At 56.3% G+C, this 19,949-nt stretch overlaps 4 protein-coding genes across 7 annotated transcripts; 3 read left to right on the forward strand and 1 right to left on the reverse strand.

Moving 5' to 3' along the window:
• The first annotated feature begins 1 nt into the window (after position 1).
• Positions 2-3,428, forward strand: CATSPERZ (catsper channel auxiliary subunit zeta). Its single transcript, XM_026004558.2, has 4 exons — positions 2-984; positions 2,103-2,182; positions 2,391-2,457; positions 3,188-3,428. Exons 1-4 carry the CDS (start codon positions 381-383, stop codon positions 3,295-3,297), a joined length of 861 nt encoding a protein of 286 aa, XP_025860343.1. The 5' UTR covers positions 2-380; the 3' UTR covers positions 3,298-3,428.
• Positions 3,429-4,105: 677 nt separating this feature from the next.
• On the forward strand, positions 4,106-11,765 carry ESRRA (estrogen related receptor alpha). 3 transcript variants are annotated; one of them, XM_026004549.2, is made up of 7 exons: positions 4,106-4,329; positions 5,780-6,116; positions 8,743-8,859; positions 9,001-9,129; positions 9,742-9,909; positions 10,009-10,278; positions 10,709-11,765. In XM_026004549.2, the coding sequence occupies exons 2-7, from the start codon at positions 5,792-5,794 to the stop codon at positions 10,966-10,968; spliced, it is 1,269 nt and encodes a 422-aa protein (XP_025860334.1). In that variant the 5' UTR covers positions 4,106-4,329; positions 5,780-5,791; the 3' UTR covers positions 10,969-11,765. The 3 variants fall into 3 exon arrangements, with proteins under 3 accessions (XP_025860334.1, XP_025860336.1, XP_072614405.1); XM_026004551.2 differs by having other exon boundaries at positions 4,189-4,329; positions 5,766-6,116; XM_072758304.1 differs by lacking the exon at positions 5,780-6,116 and having other exon boundaries at positions 4,200-4,329.
• TRMT112 (tRNA methyltransferase activator subunit 11-2) lies at positions 11,714-12,616 on the reverse strand. Its single transcript, XM_026004555.2, has 4 exons — positions 12,484-12,616; positions 12,291-12,392; positions 12,080-12,169; positions 11,714-11,990 (listed from the first exon to the last, which is right to left on the reverse strand). The coding sequence occupies exons 1-4, from the start codon at positions 12,559-12,561 to the stop codon at positions 11,883-11,885; spliced, it is 378 nt and encodes a 125-aa protein (XP_025860340.1). The 5' UTR covers positions 12,562-12,616; the 3' UTR covers positions 11,714-11,882.
• A 176-nt stretch (positions 12,617-12,792) lies between these two features.
• PRDX5 (peroxiredoxin 5) lies at positions 12,793-16,307 on the forward strand. Of its 2 annotated transcripts, XM_026004552.2 has the most exons (7): positions 12,793-12,929; positions 13,200-13,446; positions 14,673-14,807; positions 15,264-15,395; positions 15,469-15,507; positions 15,669-15,730; positions 16,048-16,307. In XM_026004552.2, exons 2-7 carry the CDS (start codon positions 13,432-13,434, stop codon positions 16,151-16,153), a joined length of 489 nt encoding a protein of 162 aa, XP_025860337.1. In that variant the 5' UTR covers positions 12,793-12,929; positions 13,200-13,431; the 3' UTR covers positions 16,154-16,307. The 2 variants fall into 2 exon arrangements, with proteins under 2 accessions (XP_025860337.1, XP_025860339.1); XM_026004554.2 differs by lacking the exon at positions 12,793-12,929 and having other exon boundaries at positions 13,079-13,446; positions 14,660-14,807.
• Positions 16,308-19,949: the final 3,642 nt, after the last annotated feature.

Genomic DNA, 19,949 nt, shown 5'->3' on the forward strand with positions numbered 1-19,949 from the left:
CGTGCGCGCTCCGGGGACGCGAGGGGCTGTGGGAGCGCTGGCGTCGGGTCGGGCCACCTCCGGGACAATCCCGGCCTCGTGTGACCCCCGAGCCGAGCCCCCCGCCACTCCGCCACTCCCCACGGCTTGGGCCCCTGTCTCTGCCGGGAGGCTCCCAGGCAGGGTCGGGAACAGGAACGTGCCAAGGTGGGCAGCGCGTCTCCGACCTCAGCACGGACTTGGGGACGGGGGGTGGGGCGGGGATAAAGGCGCCGAGGGTGGGGGGCTGTAGATCGAACTCCCCTCGCGAGACCCGCAGCGCCGTCCGGGAGCGGGACCTGGCCCCTCCCCGCTCCTGGAGCGTGACCCCTTGTGGCGACGGAGTCCGTTGGGGCAGAAGCATGGAGGAAAAGCCTTTCGAAGTAAGGACTCTTTCCGGGCCCGCGCCCCCGGTGAGCCCCCAGCCTGGTCCAGCCTGGGTCCCTGGCCGTCCCCTCCCTCAGCCTCGGCCCGGGCAGCTCCCATCGAGCCCCGAGCTGACCCGACGACGGAGTCAAAGCCCTGGCAGGGCTCAGGGTCCCCGCCCCCAGCCTGCTCGTCTTCTCCTTCCCCAGTCCCCGCGGCCCTTGGCTGCCCTCGTTGTATGTGGCCCACAGGCGTCTTTGGGTAGCCATGGCTCAGACGACTCGAGCCCAGACAACGACATCCGGAACCTGTGGACCAGGGCCACGCTGTCGCAGCCGAAGCTGAATGTGCCGCGGTCCAAGATCTGCGATGACTCGGACGCGGAGGGCAGCAGCCTGGGCAGCAAGACTCGCCAGTGGTGCAATGGGAAGGCCGGCCGCGAGTCGGATGGTGGTTGGGAAGAATGGGATGACGGAGAGGACAAGGACGGTTTCAGGCGGGAGGATCTCCACGGGCACTTGTCTTTGGAGATGGAGCTGCGTCGGGGCAGCATCCTGGGAAGCCATTTAGAGGAAGACGTCGATTCCGAGACCGAGAGCGGTCAGTGTGGCCTCACAGGGCTGTGGAGATCCACAGGGCAGGGGGCTGGCCAGGACCTCGATATCTGTTGCTGTGAAGTTGAGGGTGGGAGGGGGGAACGGGACTGTAGGATCCGCTTCCAGGATTCCCTTCCCCCGACGGGCGCCAGTTATCTTTTACGCTTTTAAATCGACCAGACATTCTTGGAGCGCCCCCTACCGGGCAGGCGTCATACAAAGTCCTGGGGCCAAGACACGCCAGGTCCGAGAGACACCCGCGATAATGCGCGAAGGCAGCGCGGGAGAAGTAGGACCGTGCTTTTAATGGAATTACTGGGGTAGTTAAGAGGAGGGAGTTATTTCTTTGTGTATGGATTTGCTGTCGTTGAGGAGGTGCCTGTCTTTCATTCACACGGTCATTGGCTACAGTTTTTTTCTTCTTCTTTTTTTTTTTAAGATTTTATGTACTTGAGAGAGAGAGAGAGAGAGAGAGAGAGAGAGAGAGAGAGAGAGAGAACAAGTAGGGGGAGCAGCAAAAGGAGAGAAAAAAGCAGGCTCTCCAATGAGCAGGGAGCCAGATGTGGGGCTTGGTCCCAGGACCCTGGGATTATGACCCCAGCCTAAGGCAGACCTTCAATCAACTGAGCCACCCAGGTGCCCCCATTGGCTACAATTTTAAGTGTCTACTTCTTGCTGGGCACTGTCTGAGACTTGCCCCTGCTCCCCAGCTCCTACATCAGGGGATTGCAATGGATAATATTGTAATTGCCATTTATTGAGTGCTTGCTGTGTGTGCCTGGTACTGGCACTGGACTTCCTTTGCATGATGGTCTTAAACTTCAGCACCTCCATAAGGGGATATTCTTATTACTCCATTTTACAAATAGAACTTGAGGGTTACAAAGTCACTGCTCCTGAGCTCACCTAATGGGGTAGTCAGAACTGGAATCTCTGTGGGTGGGACAATAAAGCCCAGGGAAATAAACTACTGTCCTGTACTGTTTCCTGGTAAGGTGGCACCTGGAGCTGGTCACTCTGAAGGTCACTCCCCCCACCACAAGCCTGCCCATAAATTTCCTCTGCTCCAGGGAAAACCTAGCAGTTTGCAGATCACTGATCTCTCTTTTTCTCTTCTCCCAGAAGTATCTTCCTCAGAGTCATCGATCAGTATCTCGAAGCACACACCCCATCGAGCCTACTGGATAGAGCAGCAGAACAGGGTTAGAAAAACCCAGGAAGATTGGGGATTTTAGTGGGGTGGGGATGGGCAATTTGGGGTTGCAGAGGTGAAGGGGGAGGGTGGTTTGTAGAGTGGAGGGGCAGGCAGGTTGGTTGGGGGTCTTGAGGCTAGAGGGAGCAGGTGGGGCATTTCAGCTCCGGGCAGGGCTGGGGTTCCTGGGACATCTGAGCCTCTTGCTGCCTCTCCAGCTGCCACTGCCTCTGATGGAAGTCATGGAGAATGAAGCTCTGGAAATCCTCACCAAAGCCCTCTGGAGTGAGCACTTCCCCCCAGCTCCCACAAGAGACCCTGGGGGATTTTGCAGGGCTTGGGCCTCTGGGAGTGGGGTTTCAGGATGTGCATGCCTTGTCAGATTCCCCTAACAACCACAAGTATTCCAGGAGCCCTACCAAAAGTAAACAATGGGGGGACTGGGCACAGGGACGCCCAGTCAGGAAAGCATGGGTGACTTTTAGGGGCCTGGGCTCCAGCCTTAATGCAGCCCCTCTCTAGCTAACACGGCTTTTCTAAAGCTGTTTCTACACTCCCTAGTCTTTGTGTGACCTTGGCTCCCTCCCTCGGTGCTATAAGGAACCACTGGACAATGGATTATTTGGGTAAAAGTCCCCTCCTTTGCCCTGCTTATAATATAAGACAGGGTTGCTGGCTAATTGCTTAGAGTAGGTGGCCCAGGAGGTGTCCACAGAGCTGCCAGCTCCCACAGTTTAGGTCTGCAACACTCTAACCTTGTCCTCACCATTGCTCCACCTCAAGACTCGCATCCTCCTCCACATCCCCCATCTGTTTAGCGTATAACTTGACCCTTAAAAAAAACCTGTCAGGGCCCAGCACCTTGGAGATCCAGTTTCCCAGACTAACACAGAACCGAGTGCCAAGCGTTCCTGCCACCCCAAGTCACCCGCGGTTCCTCAAGTCTCACATGCAGCACCGCTGCTGGGGAGGCCATGCCCCTGGTCACTGCTCTGAGTGGAGCTCTGTCCTCCAGGCTACCGGTCAGGGATTGGCCGGGATCACTTCCTGACCAAGCAGCTGCAGCGATACATCGAGGGGCTCAAGAGGCGTCGGAGCAAGAGGCTGCACCTCGTAGCGTATTGAGAACGCCGCTTCCGGCTCAAGTGACCGACAGCCCGACTCCAGCCCCCCGCCCCTGTCCCGTCCCCAGACCCAAGCCTGATCCCGTCCACGTGGAATTTGAGTCCTAAAGAAATAAAAGACTGTGCACGGTCGGTGAGTCAGTGCGTGGCTGCCCGCGTGAGGCGGACGCATGTGGCTCCGCCCTTCCCCGTGACCTTCACTCGGTCACCGCAGTGACCTTGAGCGTTCTCCGTCCAGGCCCTATGGGCTCCTCCTTCCCGGGACTCGAAATCCAGGACTTCTTGCATGTTTTATGTCTGCTTCTCCCGGCTCCGGTCGAGCAGCTGTGTGGGGATATTGGCTCTGCGGTCCAAGGGCCCCATCGTGTAATCTTGAGGGAAGGGGGAGAAGGTAAAGGGGTAGCGCCTTTCCTCTAGTTTGGGTACGCTAGGCCCCGCCCCTCATGCATATGCAGTTACACTAACCTCTCCTCTGTCCCGCCCTCTCATTTGCATATGCAAGTCTTCTCCCTGCCCCGCAACTGCGGCCACAGAACCACCTCGTCCACTCCTCTCGCGCACGGCGCGCCCCGCCCCCCTTCGTTACGTAAGACCTCTCAAGTCTCCTCTGGCCTCGCCCCCTCAGCCGCCGCCTGCACTAGTGCGCCGCCCTGGCTCGGCGGCGGTGGGCGGGACCCTCATGGAGGTCCGCCCCTGGCTCCGCCGGCTCCGCCCCGACTGGTCCGGGCACGCAGGCGCTGCCCGCTCCACTTGTCTGATTAGCATAGAGCGCCAAGACCCGCCCCCTGCTTTGCATGCGCAGGCCGGCCCCACCCCCGCTGTCAGCTGGAGGAAGCAGAGTAGGAAGCGGCCGCGATGTCCTTTTGTGTCCTACAAGCCGCCGGCGGCGCCGCCGAGTGAGGGGACGCGGCGCGGCGGGGCGGTGCGGCCCGAGGAGGCGGCGGAGGAGGGGCCGTTCGCGGCCCCAGGCTCACCCCGGCGCTCCGGGCCGCTCGGCCCCCATGCCTGCCAGCCCGCCTTGCCGGAGCCCCAGGTCCGGGGGCGGAGGGGAGCGCCGCTGAGGGGGGTGGACGGGCGGGACGCGGGGGCCATGTGCGAGCGCGGCTGGGAGGCGGGGGTTGGGGGGGCTCCGGCTCCGGGACCCACCGGGGTCACGGTTGGGACCGGGTCCAGGGCCAGACGGGCTCAGGGTCCGGGCGGGATCCGGTGTTAAGATCCTGGTGCGTCGGCCTGGGACAGGGGCCGGTTCTGGCTCCGGCTGCAGGTCCTGGCCGGGGTCAGGCTTGGGCCTCGGATCCAGTCCCAGGGCAGGGTTCAATCCCGCACCTGGAGCAAGTCGAAGTCCTAGGGGCGGGCCTCGGTGGGAGATAGGGAGGGTTCCCTGTCGGGGAAGGGGCTTTGAAGACCACGTGGGGGCGCTCGAAGGGGCCATGGGCCACCCGCCTCTCTGGGTCAAAGGTCATCGCACCGGCAGGGGAGAACTTCCTCCTCCTTGGCGCTCCCCATTTACTTCCTGATAACCTGATAGAGGTCTCCTGCGGGCGGAGGGGGAGGGGAGGCGCGGCAACTTTAGGCAACTTTCCGTAGGTGGGCGCAGGTTGGGGGGGCGGGGCGCCCCTGAGGTAGAGGATTCTGCGGCGGCAGAAGTGTAAGACTGATTGTGCTGGCGGGGGGTTAGGGGGTGAGGTGGGGTGTAAGGAGGTGGACCCGCGTCGGCCGGTGGGCCTGGGATTGGGATGCCCGGCTAGGTGGGGCGGTGTGTCAGGTGTGAAAGGGTTTGAGTGTGTGTGTCAGGTGGGGGCAAGGTGAGTGTGTTTGGGATTGAGTGTGTGTGATGGTGAGCCTTGAGTGTGACTCTGTTTATGGGCTGTGCACTTTAGGAGTGTGTGAAGACAAATGGAAGCCAGAGTGAGAGCCAGGGTTTGGGGAAGGCCATGTGTGAGAGCGTGGAAGTGCCCAGTAGAGAGTGAGCATGTGTGAGCATGTGAGGATACCTGGGGATCCAGGTGAGTGGGAGTGTGTGAACCCCACCAACTGCCCTTGTGTGCCTGGTTTGCACTTTTGAATGGAGGATACATAAGTGAAGGGAAATCACCAAGGTGTCCAACATCTCGAGAAAATTGAGAGGTATCTGGCTACTGGCTGAGGATTCCAGATGGGGTTGAAGGTCACCTGGGGACTAAGGTTACCCTGCTCCTTGGCCCTGGTGGGAGTAGGGAGTTTCCAGACCTCCCCCAGTTTTCCAAGTGGGAGACCTTGCTGTCAGTTACTGGCCCTGGAGGCTTTGGAGGCTCTGTTCCCATGGTAACAGCTGGGGGGGGCTATTCATGGGCAGCCCTTCCTTGGACTCTGCCCCTCCTTCCCTCCCCCTCAATGATCCTGGAAGCCTGGCCCTAGGCCTGTGGTTGGGCAACCAGGGTGGCATTGTGTCTCCATCCCCCATCCCAGTGTCTCCCTGTGACCCAACAGGTCTCTCCCTGCAGGTGACCAGCGCCATGTCCAGCCAGGTGGTGGGCATTGAGCCTCTCTACATCAAGGCAGAGCCAGCAAGCCCCGACAGTCCAAAGGGTTCCTCGGAGACCGAGACTGAGCCCCCAGTGGCCCTGGCTCCTGGCCCAGCTCCCACCCGCTGCCTCCCAGGCCACAAGGAAGAGGAGGATGGGGAGGGGGCTGGGCCTGGCGAGCAGGGTGGTGGAAAGCTGGTGCTCAGCTCCCTGCCCAAACGCCTCTGTCTCGTCTGTGGGGATGTGGCTTCTGGCTACCACTATGGTGTGGCGTCCTGTGAGGCCTGCAAAGCCTTCTTCAAGAGGACCATCCAGGGTGAGCCCCCACTGCACTCCTGTGCGTTTTGCCCTTCTGGGCCTAGCACTCCCCAGGGTGCACTGCTGGGTGGCAGTAGGTCCTCAGACTGCTGCAGTACCATTTGGGGTTCCCAAGTTCCTCCTACCTCCTGGGAGTCCTGTTTCCCTGCAAAGTTAAATAAAGCCACCAGGATGTGTTGATGGATTGATTGGATGTGGGATGTGAGAGAGGATTCTAGGTTTCTGGGTGCTGGGACCCTAGCACCTTCCTTGGTGGCTCTGAAAAATTTAGAAGCAGCCCTGTCTGCTTCTAAACTGTGTTCTCGCTTCTGGCAGCTGCTGACCTCTCAGCAACCCATAAGGTGCCAGCATTGTGACCCTAGTTGAGGCCCAGGAAGATTTTTAAAACTTTGTTCAGGTCCCATGGGTAGAAAATAGCAGAACCAGGATTTGAACTTGGGTTGATTCAGGTCCAGAGCTGACGGCTGCCTCTGCTTATTACTTATAACTGAACTTCGGACAGATGGCTCGCAACTGATTGTGACATTCCAGTGGGTTTTGATTTGGCCAACACCCACTGCTCTAAAACCATCTGTGCTCTCTTCTGGTTTGAAGGCCGGCGAAGTAAGTGGTCCAGATCCAGGTGTCTCCTACCCACCTAGCACCCCTTCATTCTCTGTTGACTCCATTGCCAAACTTTTTTGAGCCTTAGCCATAGATCACAATCATTTATTGAGCGTTTGGGCACTGTGAACCATGCTGAACACATTTTCCTTCCATTCTTACTAGCCATCTTTGTAGGAAGTACTGTTTTGATCTCATTTTACAGATGGGGGAACTGAGGGCCTGGGGGCTTAGGTACTGGACTCACTCGAGGTCATGTAGTTGGTAAGTGGTAGTGTCAGGATGGGCCCCTGGCCGCCTCCAGAGCCCTTGTTCTTCACAGACCTGTACTTTGCTGTCCTGACCATTGTTCCAGGCATGGGGACCTAGCTGGGACTAAGCCATATATATTCCAGCAGAAGTGAGAGAGAAAACAATGAATTGCACAAAACTGTTGTAATATAGCTGTTGTCTGGAGGGGGAGGAGCAGGATGTGTGCCAAGGAATCTGGTTTGGCTGGGGGCTCTGGAGGTCTTCTCGGAGGAGGTGTCTTGAACTGCCTACACAGGCCTGAATAAAGGGTATAGGAGAAATGTGCCTATGAAGCCAGGAGGGCCAACATGCCTTTAGTCAGTCAGATGTTAGGAGGAGCTGCCACTACGTGCCAGGCCCTGTTCCCAGCACTAGGCAGTCCTGGCCTTCATGGAGCAGATGCTAAAGGAGGAAGACAGATAATAAAATAAGTATGTGTGTAGTGGCTCAGAGGGTGCCAAGAGGTGACGAGAAACTATCAGTCTGGGCAGGTGGCAGAAGTCGGTGGAGGGGCACCCGGCATTCTCAGAGCAGGGCCAGGGAGGGCCTCCCTGAGGTGACAGGGAGTAGAGATCTGAAGGAGGTGAGGGAGCAGTGTGCCCTGAGGCTGGGGTCTGTGTGAGGAATTCTGAGTTGGCTGGGCCAGAGTAGAGTGCAAGGCAGATGACATTAGAAAGGTGGGCCCTGGAGACCTCACAGGCCTCAGGGACACTTGGGCTTTTACTCTGAGGAGGGAAATCACAGGGTTTGGAGCAGGGGAGGGATAGGATCTGACTTAGGTTGAAGGAGTTGTCCTGGCCCCTGTATTGACATTAACAAGGCAGAAGAGGAGGCCAGAAGGAAGGTGAGGTGATGGTGACTCTGGTCAGGGGTGGGAGCAGGCACGGGGTTAGGATGAGTCAGCTTCTGGACATATTAGGAGGTAAAGCTCACCAGGTCCTGTCAATGGGTTGGATTTTGGTGTAAGAGAAGAATCAAAGATGTTTCCTGGGTTTCTGCTTGAACAACTGGACACATGGGAGTTGTAGGTTTTGGAGAGGTAGGTCGTGGGCTCCATTTAGGACAAGTGAAGTTTGTCACGCCTTCTAGATGTACAAGAGGTTGAGGCGGTAGGATGTGAGTCTAGAGTTCACGCAGCTCTATTGATAGAAACGTGAAGGCCCAAGACCGGTGAACTCACCATGGGAGTGAGTTGATGGAGACGAGGTCCCAGGGCAGCCCTGGGTCCTTCAATGGAAGGAGTGTGTGGGGTACACAGAAACTACAAAGTGGTCAGTGAGGTGGAAGGAAGATGGGTGTGGTGTCCTAGAGGCAAAAGGTGAAAAGTGTCCCCATGTTTGTGGGAGCAGGACATGATCCATGCCATTAGATGCTCCTTTAGGCCAAGTAAGATGAGGACAAGAATGGACCACGGGATGTAGCAGTGTGGAGGCTGCTGTGGCCCTGGATGGGAACAGATGAGGTTAGTAGAGTCCAGGGATGTGGCTTGACTAGAGGCTGGGGGCAGAGGTCAGTCTGACACCTCTGGTCTCAAGCTTCCCTTGCCTAGTCAGGAGCCCCCAGCCCAGAGGCCAGTCCCCCTAGGGCTCTGGGCTTCTCTGCCACACTCTGGGCACTCCTGCTCTTCCCAGACCTGTGCTTGCCCTGGGCGAGTCCGGGCTCTCTCCCATCTTCTGAGCCCCCTCCAGGCCCTGGGAGGCCGCCACTGGAGCCCTGCCTCTTTCTGGCAGGGAGCATCGAGTACAGCTGTCCGGCTTCCAACGAGTGTGAGATCACCAAGCGGAGACGCAAGGCCTGCCAGGCCTGTCGCTTCACCAAGTGCCTGCGGGTGGGCATGCTCAAGGAGGGTGAGCACGGGGCACGGGCCCGGGTGCATGGAGCTGGGGTGGGCAAGGCCTGGGAAGTTCTGGTGGAATCTACTGGGCAGGAGGGCTCTGTACAGTAAGCCACCCCCAGCCCCGTGGACACAGCCCTATCCTAAATTCAAGGAGTACGTCTGGACCGTGTCCGAGGTGGGCGCCAGAAGTACAAGCGGCGGCCCGAGGTGGACCCGTTACCCTTCCCAGGCTCCTTCCCTGCTGGACCCTTGGCAGTAGCTGGAGGCCCTCGGAAAACTGGTGAGAGTGCTATGGGTCCTTGAAGTTCAGGTTCAGATGGGGCCGGGACATGAGAGGCCTGTTAGGTGTCTGTCACCCAGAATGGGTATGGTGGGCATTAGGCTCTCGGTTTTCCTTTCATTTGTTGGCAATACATCTTCCTGAAGTATTTTTGAAAATACCTTTATTTATTTATTTATAGATTTTATTTATTTATTCATAGAGACACAGAGAGAGAGAGAGAGAGAGGCAGAGACACAGGCAGAGGGAGAATCAGGCTCCATGCAACAAGCCTGATGTAGGACTCGATCCCGGGTCTCCAGGATCACCCCCCGGGCTGCAGGCGGCGCTAAACCGCTGCGCCACCGGGGCTGCCCGAAAATACCTTTTTTAAAAATCAGTCCTTGAGTAGTACACCTGGGAACCGGGAAAGATTTTTCTCATACTCAGAACCTGTCCATGAACTTGATTTCCCTGGGAGATGGTGAGAGCCCTTCCCAAGAGCAGTGTCCAGGCCTGGCTGGCCAGTGGCTATGAGGAAGGCTGCAGGGGAACTAATTTGGGCAAGACACTTGACCCCGAAGGGGCCTGCAGGGGGATGAATTTGAGTGCCTCTTCCATCTGTCACTGCAGCTCCTGTAAATGCACTGGTGTCTCACCTGCTGGTGGTAGAGCCCGAGAAGCTCTATGCCATGCCTGACCCAGCGGGCCCTGACGGACACCTCCCAGCTGTGGCTACCCTCTGTGACCTCTTTGACCGAGAGATTGTGGTCACCATCAGCTGGGCCAAGAGTATCCCAGGTAAAGGGCCCTGGTGATGTGGGGCTTCCCTCTGTAGGCCAGGCCATGCCTGGCTCTGGTGAGCTTCTTCAGCCAGGTCTGCTTCCCACTACCCTCCAGGCTTCTCGTCACTGTCACTGTCTGACCAGATGTCAGTACTGCAGAGTGTATGGATGGAGGTCTTGGTGTTGGGTGTGGCCCAGCGCTCACTGCCACTGCAGGATGAGCTGGCCTTTGCTGAGGACCTGGTCCTAGATGAAGAGGGGGCACGAGCAGCTGGCTTGGGGGAACTTGGGGCCGCCCTGCTGCAGCTGGTGAGGCGACTGCAGGCCCTGAGGCTGGAGCGTGAGGAATATGTCCTGCTGAAGGCTCTGGCCCTTGCCAATTCAGGTGAGTCCACGGTGAGCACTGACAGGCATCTCCAGGAGGTCCTCTAGTCTGTAACCCTGATTGTGGCACCATCTCATCTCACAGATGATAAAAATTGGGGATTAGGGATGAATAGTGTTTTGTTTCAAGTCCCAAAGGTGAGGGCAGGCCCAGGAACTACATGTAGGATTTGGAGCTCTAGGGCCATCCTTATGTGGACAGGTGAACAATTCAGTGGGAGGGAAGTGGGGGGAAGACAAAAGGTGGCCATAGGTGAGGAAGAAAGGGTGGGCCATGGCTCATGGGCAGGAGCAGTGAGTGGTGCCCCAATAAGCCTATCAGATCTGCATTTGGCTCCTCCTTAGGCCCCATCCCACAGTGCTCAAGCAGATGTGGGCTTAGCCATTTCTGGAGATGGTCCATGTCAACAGCATATTCCCCCTCCTTGCAGACTCCGTGCACATTGAGGATGCCGAGGCTGTGGAGCAGCTGCGAGAAGCTCTACATGAGGCCCTGCTGGAATATGAAGCCGGCCGGGCAGGCCCTGGAGGGGGTGCTGAGCGGCGGCGGGCAGGCAGGCTGCTGCTCACACTACCGCTCCTACGCCAGACAGCGGGCAAAGTGCTGGCCCATTTCTATGGAGTGAAGCTGGAGGGCAAGGTGCCCATGCACAAGCTGTTCTTGGAGATGCTCGAGGCCATGATGGACTGAGGCAAGGGGTGGGCATGGGTGGGGGTGCTGGCAGGACCCGCCCGGAATGGGTTCAGCCCCAAGGGGGCAGAGCTGGGGTCTGGGCAGTGCCACAGCCTGCTGGCAGGGCCAGGGCAATATCATCAGCCCCTGGGAACAGGCCCTACGCCCTCCCCTCCCCTCTCCCAGGGGGTCTTAGAAGCTGGGAATGTGTGCGCCCAGGCTCTGGGCACAGTGCTGCCCCTTGCAAGCCATAACGTGCCCCCAGAGTGTAGGGGGCCTTGCGGAAGCCATAGGGGGCTGCAGGGGACGTGTGTGTGTGTGTTGGGGGCGGGGGCAGAAGCCTGATCTCAGGGAGGGAAGGGAGTGGAGGCAACAGTCTCCCAGTGGGTGATGCTTTTGCTGCTGCTTAATCCTACCCCCTCTCCAGAGCAGAGGGGGATTTGGAGAGCAAAGGCCCCTGCCCTCTTCGCTCCTCTCCTCATCATTTGCATTGGGCATTACTGCCCCCCTCCCCTTGAAGCAATAACTCCAAGCAGGCTCCAGCCCCTGGACCCCTGGGGTGGCCATGGCCCCCCATCAGCTCCCACCCAGCCTCCTCAGGGGGTAGTGAGAGCACTGCCTCTATGCCCTGCAGAGCAATAACACTATATTTATTTTTGGGTTTGGCCAGGGAGGTGCAGGGACATAGGGCAAGCCAGGGCCCAGAGCCCTTGGCTGTACAGAGACTCTATTTTAATGTATATTTGCTGCAAAGAGAAACCGCTTTTGGTTTTGAACCTTTAATGAGAAAAAGAAATATATCGAGCTCAAGAACATCGTGTTTCTCCTGTATCACTGGGTCATAGGTGGGGATACATGACAGACTAGCAAATAGGCTAGATATAAACAAAAACATACACGGTTACAGACTTCAAAATTAGTATCTGGCACGATTAAGTCTCGGTTTCCTCATCACTCAGCAGCATGTTGGGGATCCCGCGACTGATGGGGAACAGACGTCCAGACTCTGGGCACTGCAGGGTGCCCTCCAACACATCCACCTGCGGGGAAGTGGGGAACAGAGCTGAGTACCTGCAGCCTCGGGCTGTGGCTGGGTGGCCGGGGAAGCAAGCGATGGGCTAGTTCTCACCTCCAGCAGCACGTGGTGCATCTGCCTCAGGAATTTCTCATCATGCTCATACCCTTCAATCGGCCCTTTGGGTACCTCGACCAGATGCAACTGTGGGCAAAGGCCTAAGTCATCTCCGGGCGTCCCGCCCCTCGCTCTGGGCTGGCGGTGAGACCACTCCCCCCACCCCCCACCCCGGAAGGTGAACACGGGCGTGGGGGAGGCTCCTCACGGTATCCGCCGCCTCCAGAAGCGCCGCCCACTCCACCTTGGGTATCATACGCGCCACGAAGTCGGGATTGAACTCCACGGGGTTGATGCGGACCTCGGTGGCCTGCAGGGTGGAGGGCTTCTGTTAGGGACCAGAGCCCGGTTTCTCCATTCCGCCCAGGACATGGCCGCGAGCCTGCCCCCCCCGCCGTTACCTGGAGGCGCAGAGGGAAGCCACGAGGCCCCACCCCCCGCACATGCGAGCTCAGCAGGTTGTGGGTGAGCAGCTTCATGTCGCGGCAGCGCGCTTTCCCCAGGCCGGAACCGGAGGAAAGCAGACACTCCTCGCGTCACTTCCGGAACCGCTCTAGTCTCTGTCCTATTGGACGGCTCGGACCAGCGGAAGAGGCAGGCGTACTGGAAGTTCTCGAGCTAGCCGGGGCAGCGGTATTTGAAGAGCTTGGTCGGGTCACGCGCTGCTACCGGAAGCGTCCTGGCAGAGGACTGCGGCGTAGCCCCGGTGGCTTTCACTACAGATCACGCACAGTGTGAATCATATGTGAAGCCGCCGCAGCGCAGGGGCCTTTGTTGAATGCAAAATAAACATGTTTTCTCCTACACGGGCGGCCTGACACCATCGTCTCCCGCCCCTCGCTTCCGGGTAAGGAAACGCTGCAGTTAATCCGTAAATTACGCCCACCACCAGAGCGACAACCCATCTTTGCGTGCAAATAAGCTGCGCGGCTGTCGAAAGCCCCGCCCGCTCGTAACTGCCCTGGTTGTCCAGCCCCAGATGTAAATAAGCCGAGCGCCCCCGAAGCTCCGCCCCTTGCTCGCGCCCCGACGCCTGCGCAGTGGAGGAGCCTAGCCGTGGGCGGGCTTGGCTGATGCTCCGCCTCTCGCGGGATCCCGCGGGGGCTTATCCTGCTAGGCCCCGCCCCTCGCCGCGCCTGGGCCGCGGGGGCCGGGCCGTCGTGCGCGCTGGGCTCGGCGTGGAGCTGCTTTCGTCGAACGTCCTGAACCACCGGGTGGGCTCGGCTTTCGTCCCCGCGGCTGCCTTCGGGTCTGCAGCATAGGCCGTGTCGACAGCCGGAGGGTGCCAGCAACGAGGCAGGGACTGGACGCTTGGCGGGGCCCACGGTTTCAGAAGCGCCGCCTCCGCTATGGCCCCAATCAAGGTGACCGCTGGCCGGGCCAGCTTGAGTTCCCCTCCCGCCCGTCTTCCCGGTGCCCTCCGTCCCGCCTGCCTGGGAGAGAGTCACCCTCCTTCCTGCCCTCAGGACCCCTGCCCGCCGCGCCGACGCTCCTCCTGCGGTTCTCCCTCAGCCACACCCGTTTGCAGTCTCGCCACTTTAGGGGACTTGTACCCCATCCACTGGACAGCTCCCAAAGCTCTCGAGCCTTCCCCTCGCCCCCTTTCCATTTCCACCGTGCGGCACCGAGATGGGTCTCCCCCGCCTTCCGGAACCGTCTCCTTCGCCGCAGGGCTCCTTTTCAACCCTCATACGTGCCCCTCCCCTCCAGACCTTCCTGTACGTTCTTGTTATATTTTTGGGCATCATTCTTCACGCCGTCGTCTGAAACAAGTGTTTTCTGCTAAAGCCCCTGTTTTGTCTCCTCCTTTCCGCTTCTCCCGCAGCTAATTCCCACCCTTCTGCTGAGTCTTTCAAACCCTCACCTGGAATGATCCTGGGAACCCTTCCACATTCTTCTGAAACCTCCTCCTCCTTTATCTTCCTCCCACTCCCTGATTTGTCCTCCCTTTCGGTATTTCCTCTGGCTCCATGAAACCCTCACACACGTTCCTAAGTAGACTAATCCATCCCCTTTGAGAAATTCCTTTTATTTTCTTCCCCCTCCCCAACTTTTCACCTTCTGCTGGTCTCCCTTTTTCTCTTCCTGAGAGCTGGACACTCAGACCTGGCCAGGGTCCTCTCCCTCCCTGTTGTCAGCGTCTCCTCCTCACCCCTTAGATAGGCCCCATGCATCTCCTCCCTTGCCTGCAGATCCCACTTCTTTCTGGTAAGAAAGAGACTCCTTGATTACTCAATCCCTTGCAACACCCAGAGAGGCCTCCTCCTCCATTTTCTGTTGTCACCAACAAACCCGTGAAAGGAATAGGGCCATCTTGAAACCTGGAGGATGTGGAGTAATCGGGCGGTGGGGGGAAGAGGGTAGGGTGGCAGGGAGGGACCGCTGGAAACCGGCTGGTAAGGACATTACAACTCTGTCAACTCTGCTCCACTAGAAGGAACTGCCTGGTCTGGTTTAACACCTTTCCTTTGGCCTCTTTACCCACCCCCTCACTCCCCAACTCCTTATTTCCTTGTCTAGCCTATCTCTAGTCATCTTTGCTCACTTTTGAAGTAACCAAAGTAACTCCTCATGAAGCCATTCCCTCTAGGTGGGAGATGCCATCCCTTCGGTGATGGTTTTTGAAGGGGAGCCTGGGAACAAGGTGAACCTGGCAGAGCTGTTCAAGGGCAAGAAGGGGGTGCTGTTTGGAGTCCCTGGGGCCTTTACCCCTGGCTGTTCCAAGGTGAGACCACCCTTCTGGGACTCCCTGGTTGGAATCTTGTGTACACATCTGTATTGTTCCTAAGTCCTAGGGCAGCTTGCGACGAGAACACATAGATAAGGTGACAGAAGGCCTATCGGAGCACTCAGAAAATAAGTGGAGGTGGTGAAAAGGTAGTGACATCAGGAATGCAGGAGAAAAGGGTCTTGTGATTAAGTCCCACCTGTCTTATTGATGTTGCTGGTGATGGGCACCATGGAAGGTGCTTGGGTAAATAAAGTATAGTCCTGTTCCTGGGATGAAGTTCATGGTGACTACCGAACACTCGAGTTTGGACCTGAGCTTCCTTGTGGCTTACGCATTTCTAACGGTCTGATCAAAGATATTCAAAAGGAAATGAGGATTGCCTGGAGATAAAGGGTAGGCCAATGAGCAGAGGCAGTTATCCCTCTGCTGACCCTTCATTTCCCCTCCTAGACCCACCTGCCAGGATTCATGGAGCAGGCTGAGGCTCTGAAGGCCAAGGGGGTCCAGGTGATAGCCTGTCTGAGCGTTAATGATGTCTTCGTGACTGAGGCATGGGGACGAGCTCATAACTCAGGAGGCAAGGTGAGATGTGGGCCCTGCAGGGGGTCAGGGGCCAGGCAGGAGATTGTTCTTTTAATCTTTACTTTCTCCTTAGGTTAGGCTGTTGGCTGACCCCACTGGGGCCTTTGGGAAGGTGAGTGCACACCAGCAACCCCCACTCTAGAGGGTGGTTCCTGTGCCGGGGCTTGGACACAGGAATTGGGAGGGACATGGCTAATGTGAGGAACAGCTGGTGGGGACAGGGCTTGGTCTGTTCTGGAAGTTTCTAAGCCTTGTCTCTGCTTTTTCTTTTAGGAGACAGATTTGTTACTAGATGATTCATTGGTATCTCTCTTTGGAAATCATCGGCTCAAGAGGTAAAAGTAGGAGGGTCTTCTTTGGGGTTCCCCTGCACCCCTTCGACCTCCATTCCCAGCCTTCAGGCCTAGGCTGTTGTAATTGGCTTGGTGTCTCTCTCTTAAAGATTTACTTATTTTAGAGTGAGAGCATCTACACAGGTGTGCAGAGGTGAGCAAAGGGAGAGGGAGAGAGAGTCTTAGACTCCATGCTGAGTGCAGAGCCTGATGAAGGGCTTGATCTCATGAACCTGAGATCATGACCTGAGCGGAAACCAAAAGTCAGATGCTTCACTGCACTACCCAAGCGCCCCTGGCCCAGTCTCTCTTTCTGGCAGGTTCTCTATGGTGATAGAGAATGGCATAGTGAAGTCCTTGAATGTGGAGCCAGATGGTACAGGCCTCACCTGCAGCCTGGCCCCCAACATCCTCTCGCAGCTCTGAGTGCCTGGGCCCAGATATACTCCTTCCTTCCACTCTTTCGTGTTGCACCTGCCCAGCCCTGGACAAAGGGCCCACTCTGCTCCAACTTCAACGAGGTCCACCCGGTGGGAATTGTGACCAAATTTCTGCAATAAACATTTCAGGTTCTCAATGAGTCCTTGTTTTTGTTTTTTTTGTTTTTTGTTTTTTTTAAAGATTTGTTTATCTTCGAGAGAGTTCAGGTGTATTGGGGGTAGTGGGGGGTGGGGAGAGGGAGAGAAGCAGACTCCCTGCTGAGCTTGGAGCCTGGACATAGGGCTCAATCTCATGAACCTGAGATCATGACCTGAGTTGAAATCAAAAGTCAGATGCTTAACTAACTGCACCACTGAGGTGCCTTTACTCCTCGAATTTGAATTGCTGATTTGCTGAGGGCCAGGCCTTAAGACAGTCAACTGTGAAGGTAGTGGGCAGGGGCCTAAGGGGTACTAATGAGGTGGGGGGCCTGATTTTATTAAGGACATAGGGAGAACATTTGAATGAAGTGTTATGAAGCATCAATATACAGGTTGGGAAAGGGCCAGTGGTCCAAAGAGCAAGGGACAGAGCAGTCTGTGTAGAGGGAATAGGCCCTAGGCATACACAAATTTGGCTTGCAGCCATGACGTTTTTCTTTTTATTTTTTTTTAGATTTTTCTTCATTAGAGAGCTTGCTTGCACAGATAGGTGGAGTGGCAGACAGAGGGAGAAGGAGAAACAGACTCCCCATTGAGCAGAAATCCTGTCTTGGGACTTGATCCCAGGACCCTGGGATCACGACCTTCCTCGAAGGCAGACACCTAACCAACTGAGCCATCCAGGTGCCCCAATGACCTTTTGCATTTGATCTCTGGGTGTTGGCTGACTTCATGTAGACTTTATTTTTTTTTTTTTTTAATTTTTGTTTTTTTTTAATTTTTTATTTATGATAGTCACACAGAGAGAGAGAGAGTCAGAGACATAGGCAGAGGGAGAAGCAGGCTCCATGCACCGGGAGCCTGATGTGGGATTCGATCCCAGGTCTCTAGGATCGCGCCCTGGGCCAAAGGCAGGCTCTAAACCGCTGCGCCACCCAGGGATCCCTCATGTAGACTTTAAACCTCAGGGTAGGAGTTTTGGCTCTAGCTACCGCCCAACCTGGGCCAGGCTTTTGCCCCACCATTCTTTTAGACTGTGTCAAACCCCTCCCAGGAGCACCTGCACCCCAGGAAGGGCTTCTGGCACTTTGGGCCCGACTGATAGAAAGGGCTCCATCTGTGGAGGCAGTACTGGCTTAATCCAGGAGAGCTTCCTGGGAGAGAAGTCTAGGTGAGTTGTTGGGTAGAGGAGGAGAGGCCAGTGAGGCCTGATTGGTGCTGGCTGTACTGTGAGGGGCTGTGGGTCAGAAAGGCCAGCAGGGATTGGGGCTGCAGGCCATTGCTGTGTGCAGGCCCTGCTCTTGGGCCTCTGCTTTTTGCCTGTGGGAAGTCTTGCACTTGGCATCAGGCAGCAATCATTAGGCCTCTGCTGTGTAGGAGCTCATAGTCTTAAGAAGGGTGGACACTTAGAGCTGCCTCTTGAGGTGTAGTAAAAATCCTCATGATCCTGGGGGGAGTGAGCCTGAGGGTCTCAGGTGGAGAGAGTGCTGGAATCAGCGGCTAGGCTCTCTGAGCCTCCTGTCACGTTGGCTGTGTGCCCTACTGCTCTTCCCTGCAGAGCTTATGCTGCCCTGGCACCTCTCCACTGTAAGCACAAGCCAGTCTCTGTTGCTGCCACTCAGCAGCTTGTTTCTTTCACTCCTGGACTCTTCGTCTGAGGCCCAGGAAGGCCTCTGAGAGAGAGTGTCACCTCCAGGGTCCTGTTGCTATTTCCTGGGCCTCTTGGCCAGCCTGAGGAGGCTTCTAGGGCCTGTGTAGCCCCTTTGGTGAGCATGATGGGAGTCAGGTGTGAGTGAGGGTGGCCACCTATCTTAGCTTGCTGGGGTGGGTGGTGTCCTGTTAGCTGCTGTGGATATTGGAGGCCCTGGGATCAATGATCACGTTGTAAGAGAATGGGGCAGAGCTTCAGCTCCTGGGTGGACCTGTTGTATTTCAGGCTTGTAGATAAAGGGCAGGCCAGGGCATAGTGGCCTAGACCAGTGGGTTCTGGAGGTCTGGAGGTGTAACTGGCAGGGCAGTGTAGGCGTGAGCTTCCTGGGCTGTTGGTGGCCAAAGGGCTGATGTTTTTGTTTGTTTTAAGATTTTATTTACCTATTCACGAGAGACACACAGAGGCGGAGACACAGACAGTGAGAGAAGCAGGCTCCCTCTGGGGAGCCTAATGTGGGACTCAATCCCAGGACTCCAGGATCACGCCCTGAGCCAAAGGCAGACGCTCAATGGCCGAGCCACCCAGGTGTCCCAAAAGGCTAATCTTAAACCATGAGATATTCACCCAACACATCTCCAGATAAAACTCACCCACCTGTCCTGACCTTCCCAAGGGCACAGGAACTCTGACCTGGAAGACCAAGGATTTTACTTGGTATTAGTAGTTCTGGCCTTTTCTGGGTCAGGAGTCCCTTTGAGGAGCTGCTGAGAGTCATGCCCTTTTCCTTAGAATGTGCACGTCTTCAGGTGCCTGGGGGGCTCAGTCGGTTAAGCATCTGCCTTCTGCTTATACCATGATCCTGGAGTTGGGCCGTGTCCTGTGTTGGGCTCACTGCTCAGCCAGAAGTCTGCTTCTCCATCTTCTTCTGAGGCTCCCCTGCTTGTGCGTGTGTGCTCTCTTTCTCACCCCCAAATAGATAATAAACAAAAATCCTAATAAAAAAAAAATGCTGCCGACCTTGGGTAGGCTATTTAGTTTCTCTGCTTCCCTCATCTTTAAAGTAGGAATAATCCAACCTACATCATATGGCTGTTGGGAACAAATGAGAGAGTTTAAGTAAAGCATTGAGCACAGTGCCTAGCATGCAGTAAAAAACCAAAACACGGTTAAAAAGAGAAAAACAACAAAAGAATCCTTGCTCTCCATCATGCAGCCTGCATGTCAGTAGAGAAAGAACTAGAAGGACACCTGGGTGGCTTAGTTGGTTGAGTATCTGACTCGTAGTTTCAGCTCAGGTGATCTCAGAGTGCTGAGACCTCATCTGGCTCCACTGAGCTCAGAATCTGCTTGGGATTCTCTCCCTTTCTCCCTCTCTGCCCCTCTGTGCATGCTCTCTCTCTTAAATAAATAAATACATACATACTTTAAAGATTTTTTTTTAAAGATTTTATTTATTTATTCATGAGAGACACAGAGACGGGGGCAGGGGGGAAGCAGAGACACAGGCAGAGGGAGGAGCAGGCTCCATGCAGGGAACTTGATGTGGGACTTGATCCCGGGTCTCTAGGATTACACCCTGGGCTGAAGGCAGTGCTAAACCGCTGAGCCACCCAGGCTGCCCCTTTTAAAGATTTTTAGGGGATCCCTGGGTGGCTCAGCGGTTTGGCACCTGCCTTTGGCCCAGGGCGCGATCCTGGAGTCCCGGGATCAAGTCCCATGTCGGGCTCCCGGCATGGAGCCTGCTTCTCCTCCTCCTGTGTCTCTGCCTCTTTCTCTCTCTCTGTGTGTCTATCATAAATAAAAATAAATAAATATTAAAAAAAAAAGATTTTTATTTGTTGAGGGGCAGCCTGTATGGCTCCCCATCACGAAGACGGACCTTGAATCTCATGAATTCTTTGTTTTAAGATTTTTTATTTATTGGGCAGCCCCCCGTGGAGCAGCGGTTTAGTGCCGCCTGCAGCCTGAGGTGTGATCCTGGAGACCCAGG

This window comes from Vulpes vulpes, chromosome 5, assembly GCF_048418805.1.
Source record: "Vulpes vulpes isolate BD-2025 chromosome 5, VulVul3, whole genome shotgun sequence".
NCBI lineage: Eukaryota > Metazoa > Chordata > Mammalia > Carnivora > Canidae > Vulpes > Vulpes vulpes.

Bases quoted from the DNA above. Each gene is read 5' to 3' on its own strand.
- CATSPERZ (XM_026004558.2), top strand. From the start codon at position 381: ATGGAGGAAAAGCCTTTCGAAGTAAGGACTCTTTCCGGGCCCGCGCCC. The intron at 985-2,102 runs GTCAGTGTGGCC...CTCTTCTCCCAG, and splicing joins CGATTCCGAGACCGAGAGCG to AAGTATCTTCCTCAGAGTCA. The intron at 2,183-2,390 runs GTTAGAAAAACC...CTGCCTCTCCAG, and splicing joins GGATAGAGCAGCAGAACAGG to CTGCCACTGCCTCTGATGGA.
- ESRRA (XM_026004549.2), top strand. From the start codon at position 5,792: ATGTCCAGCCAGGTGGTGGGCATTGAGCCTCTCTACATCAAGGCAGAG. The intron at 9,910-10,008 runs GTAAAGGGCCCT...ACTACCCTCCAG, and splicing joins CTGGGCCAAGAGTATCCCAG to GCTTCTCGTCACTGTCACTG. The intron at 10,279-10,708 runs GTGAGTCCACGG...CCCTCCTTGCAG, and splicing joins TCTGGCCCTTGCCAATTCAG to ACTCCGTGCACATTGAGGAT.
- TRMT112 (XM_026004555.2), bottom strand. From the start codon at position 12,561: ATGAAGCTGCTCACCCACAACCTGCTGAGCTCGCATGTGCGGGGGGTG. The intron at 12,170-12,290 runs GTGAGGAGCCTC...CTTTGCCCACAG, and splicing joins TTCTGGAGGCGGCGGATACC to TTGCATCTGGTCGAGGTACC. The intron at 11,991-12,079 runs GTGAGAACTAGC...ACTTCCCCGCAG, and splicing joins TGCACCACGTGCTGCTGGAG to GTGGATGTGTTGGAGGGCAC.
- PRDX5 (XM_026004552.2), top strand. The intron at 15,396-15,468 runs GTGAGATGTGGG...CTTTCTCCTTAG, and splicing joins CTCATAACTCAGGAGGCAAG to GTTAGGCTGTTGGCTGACCC. The intron at 15,508-15,668 runs GTGAGTGCACAC...TTTTTCTTTTAG, and splicing joins CCACTGGGGCCTTTGGGAAG to GAGACAGATTTGTTACTAGA.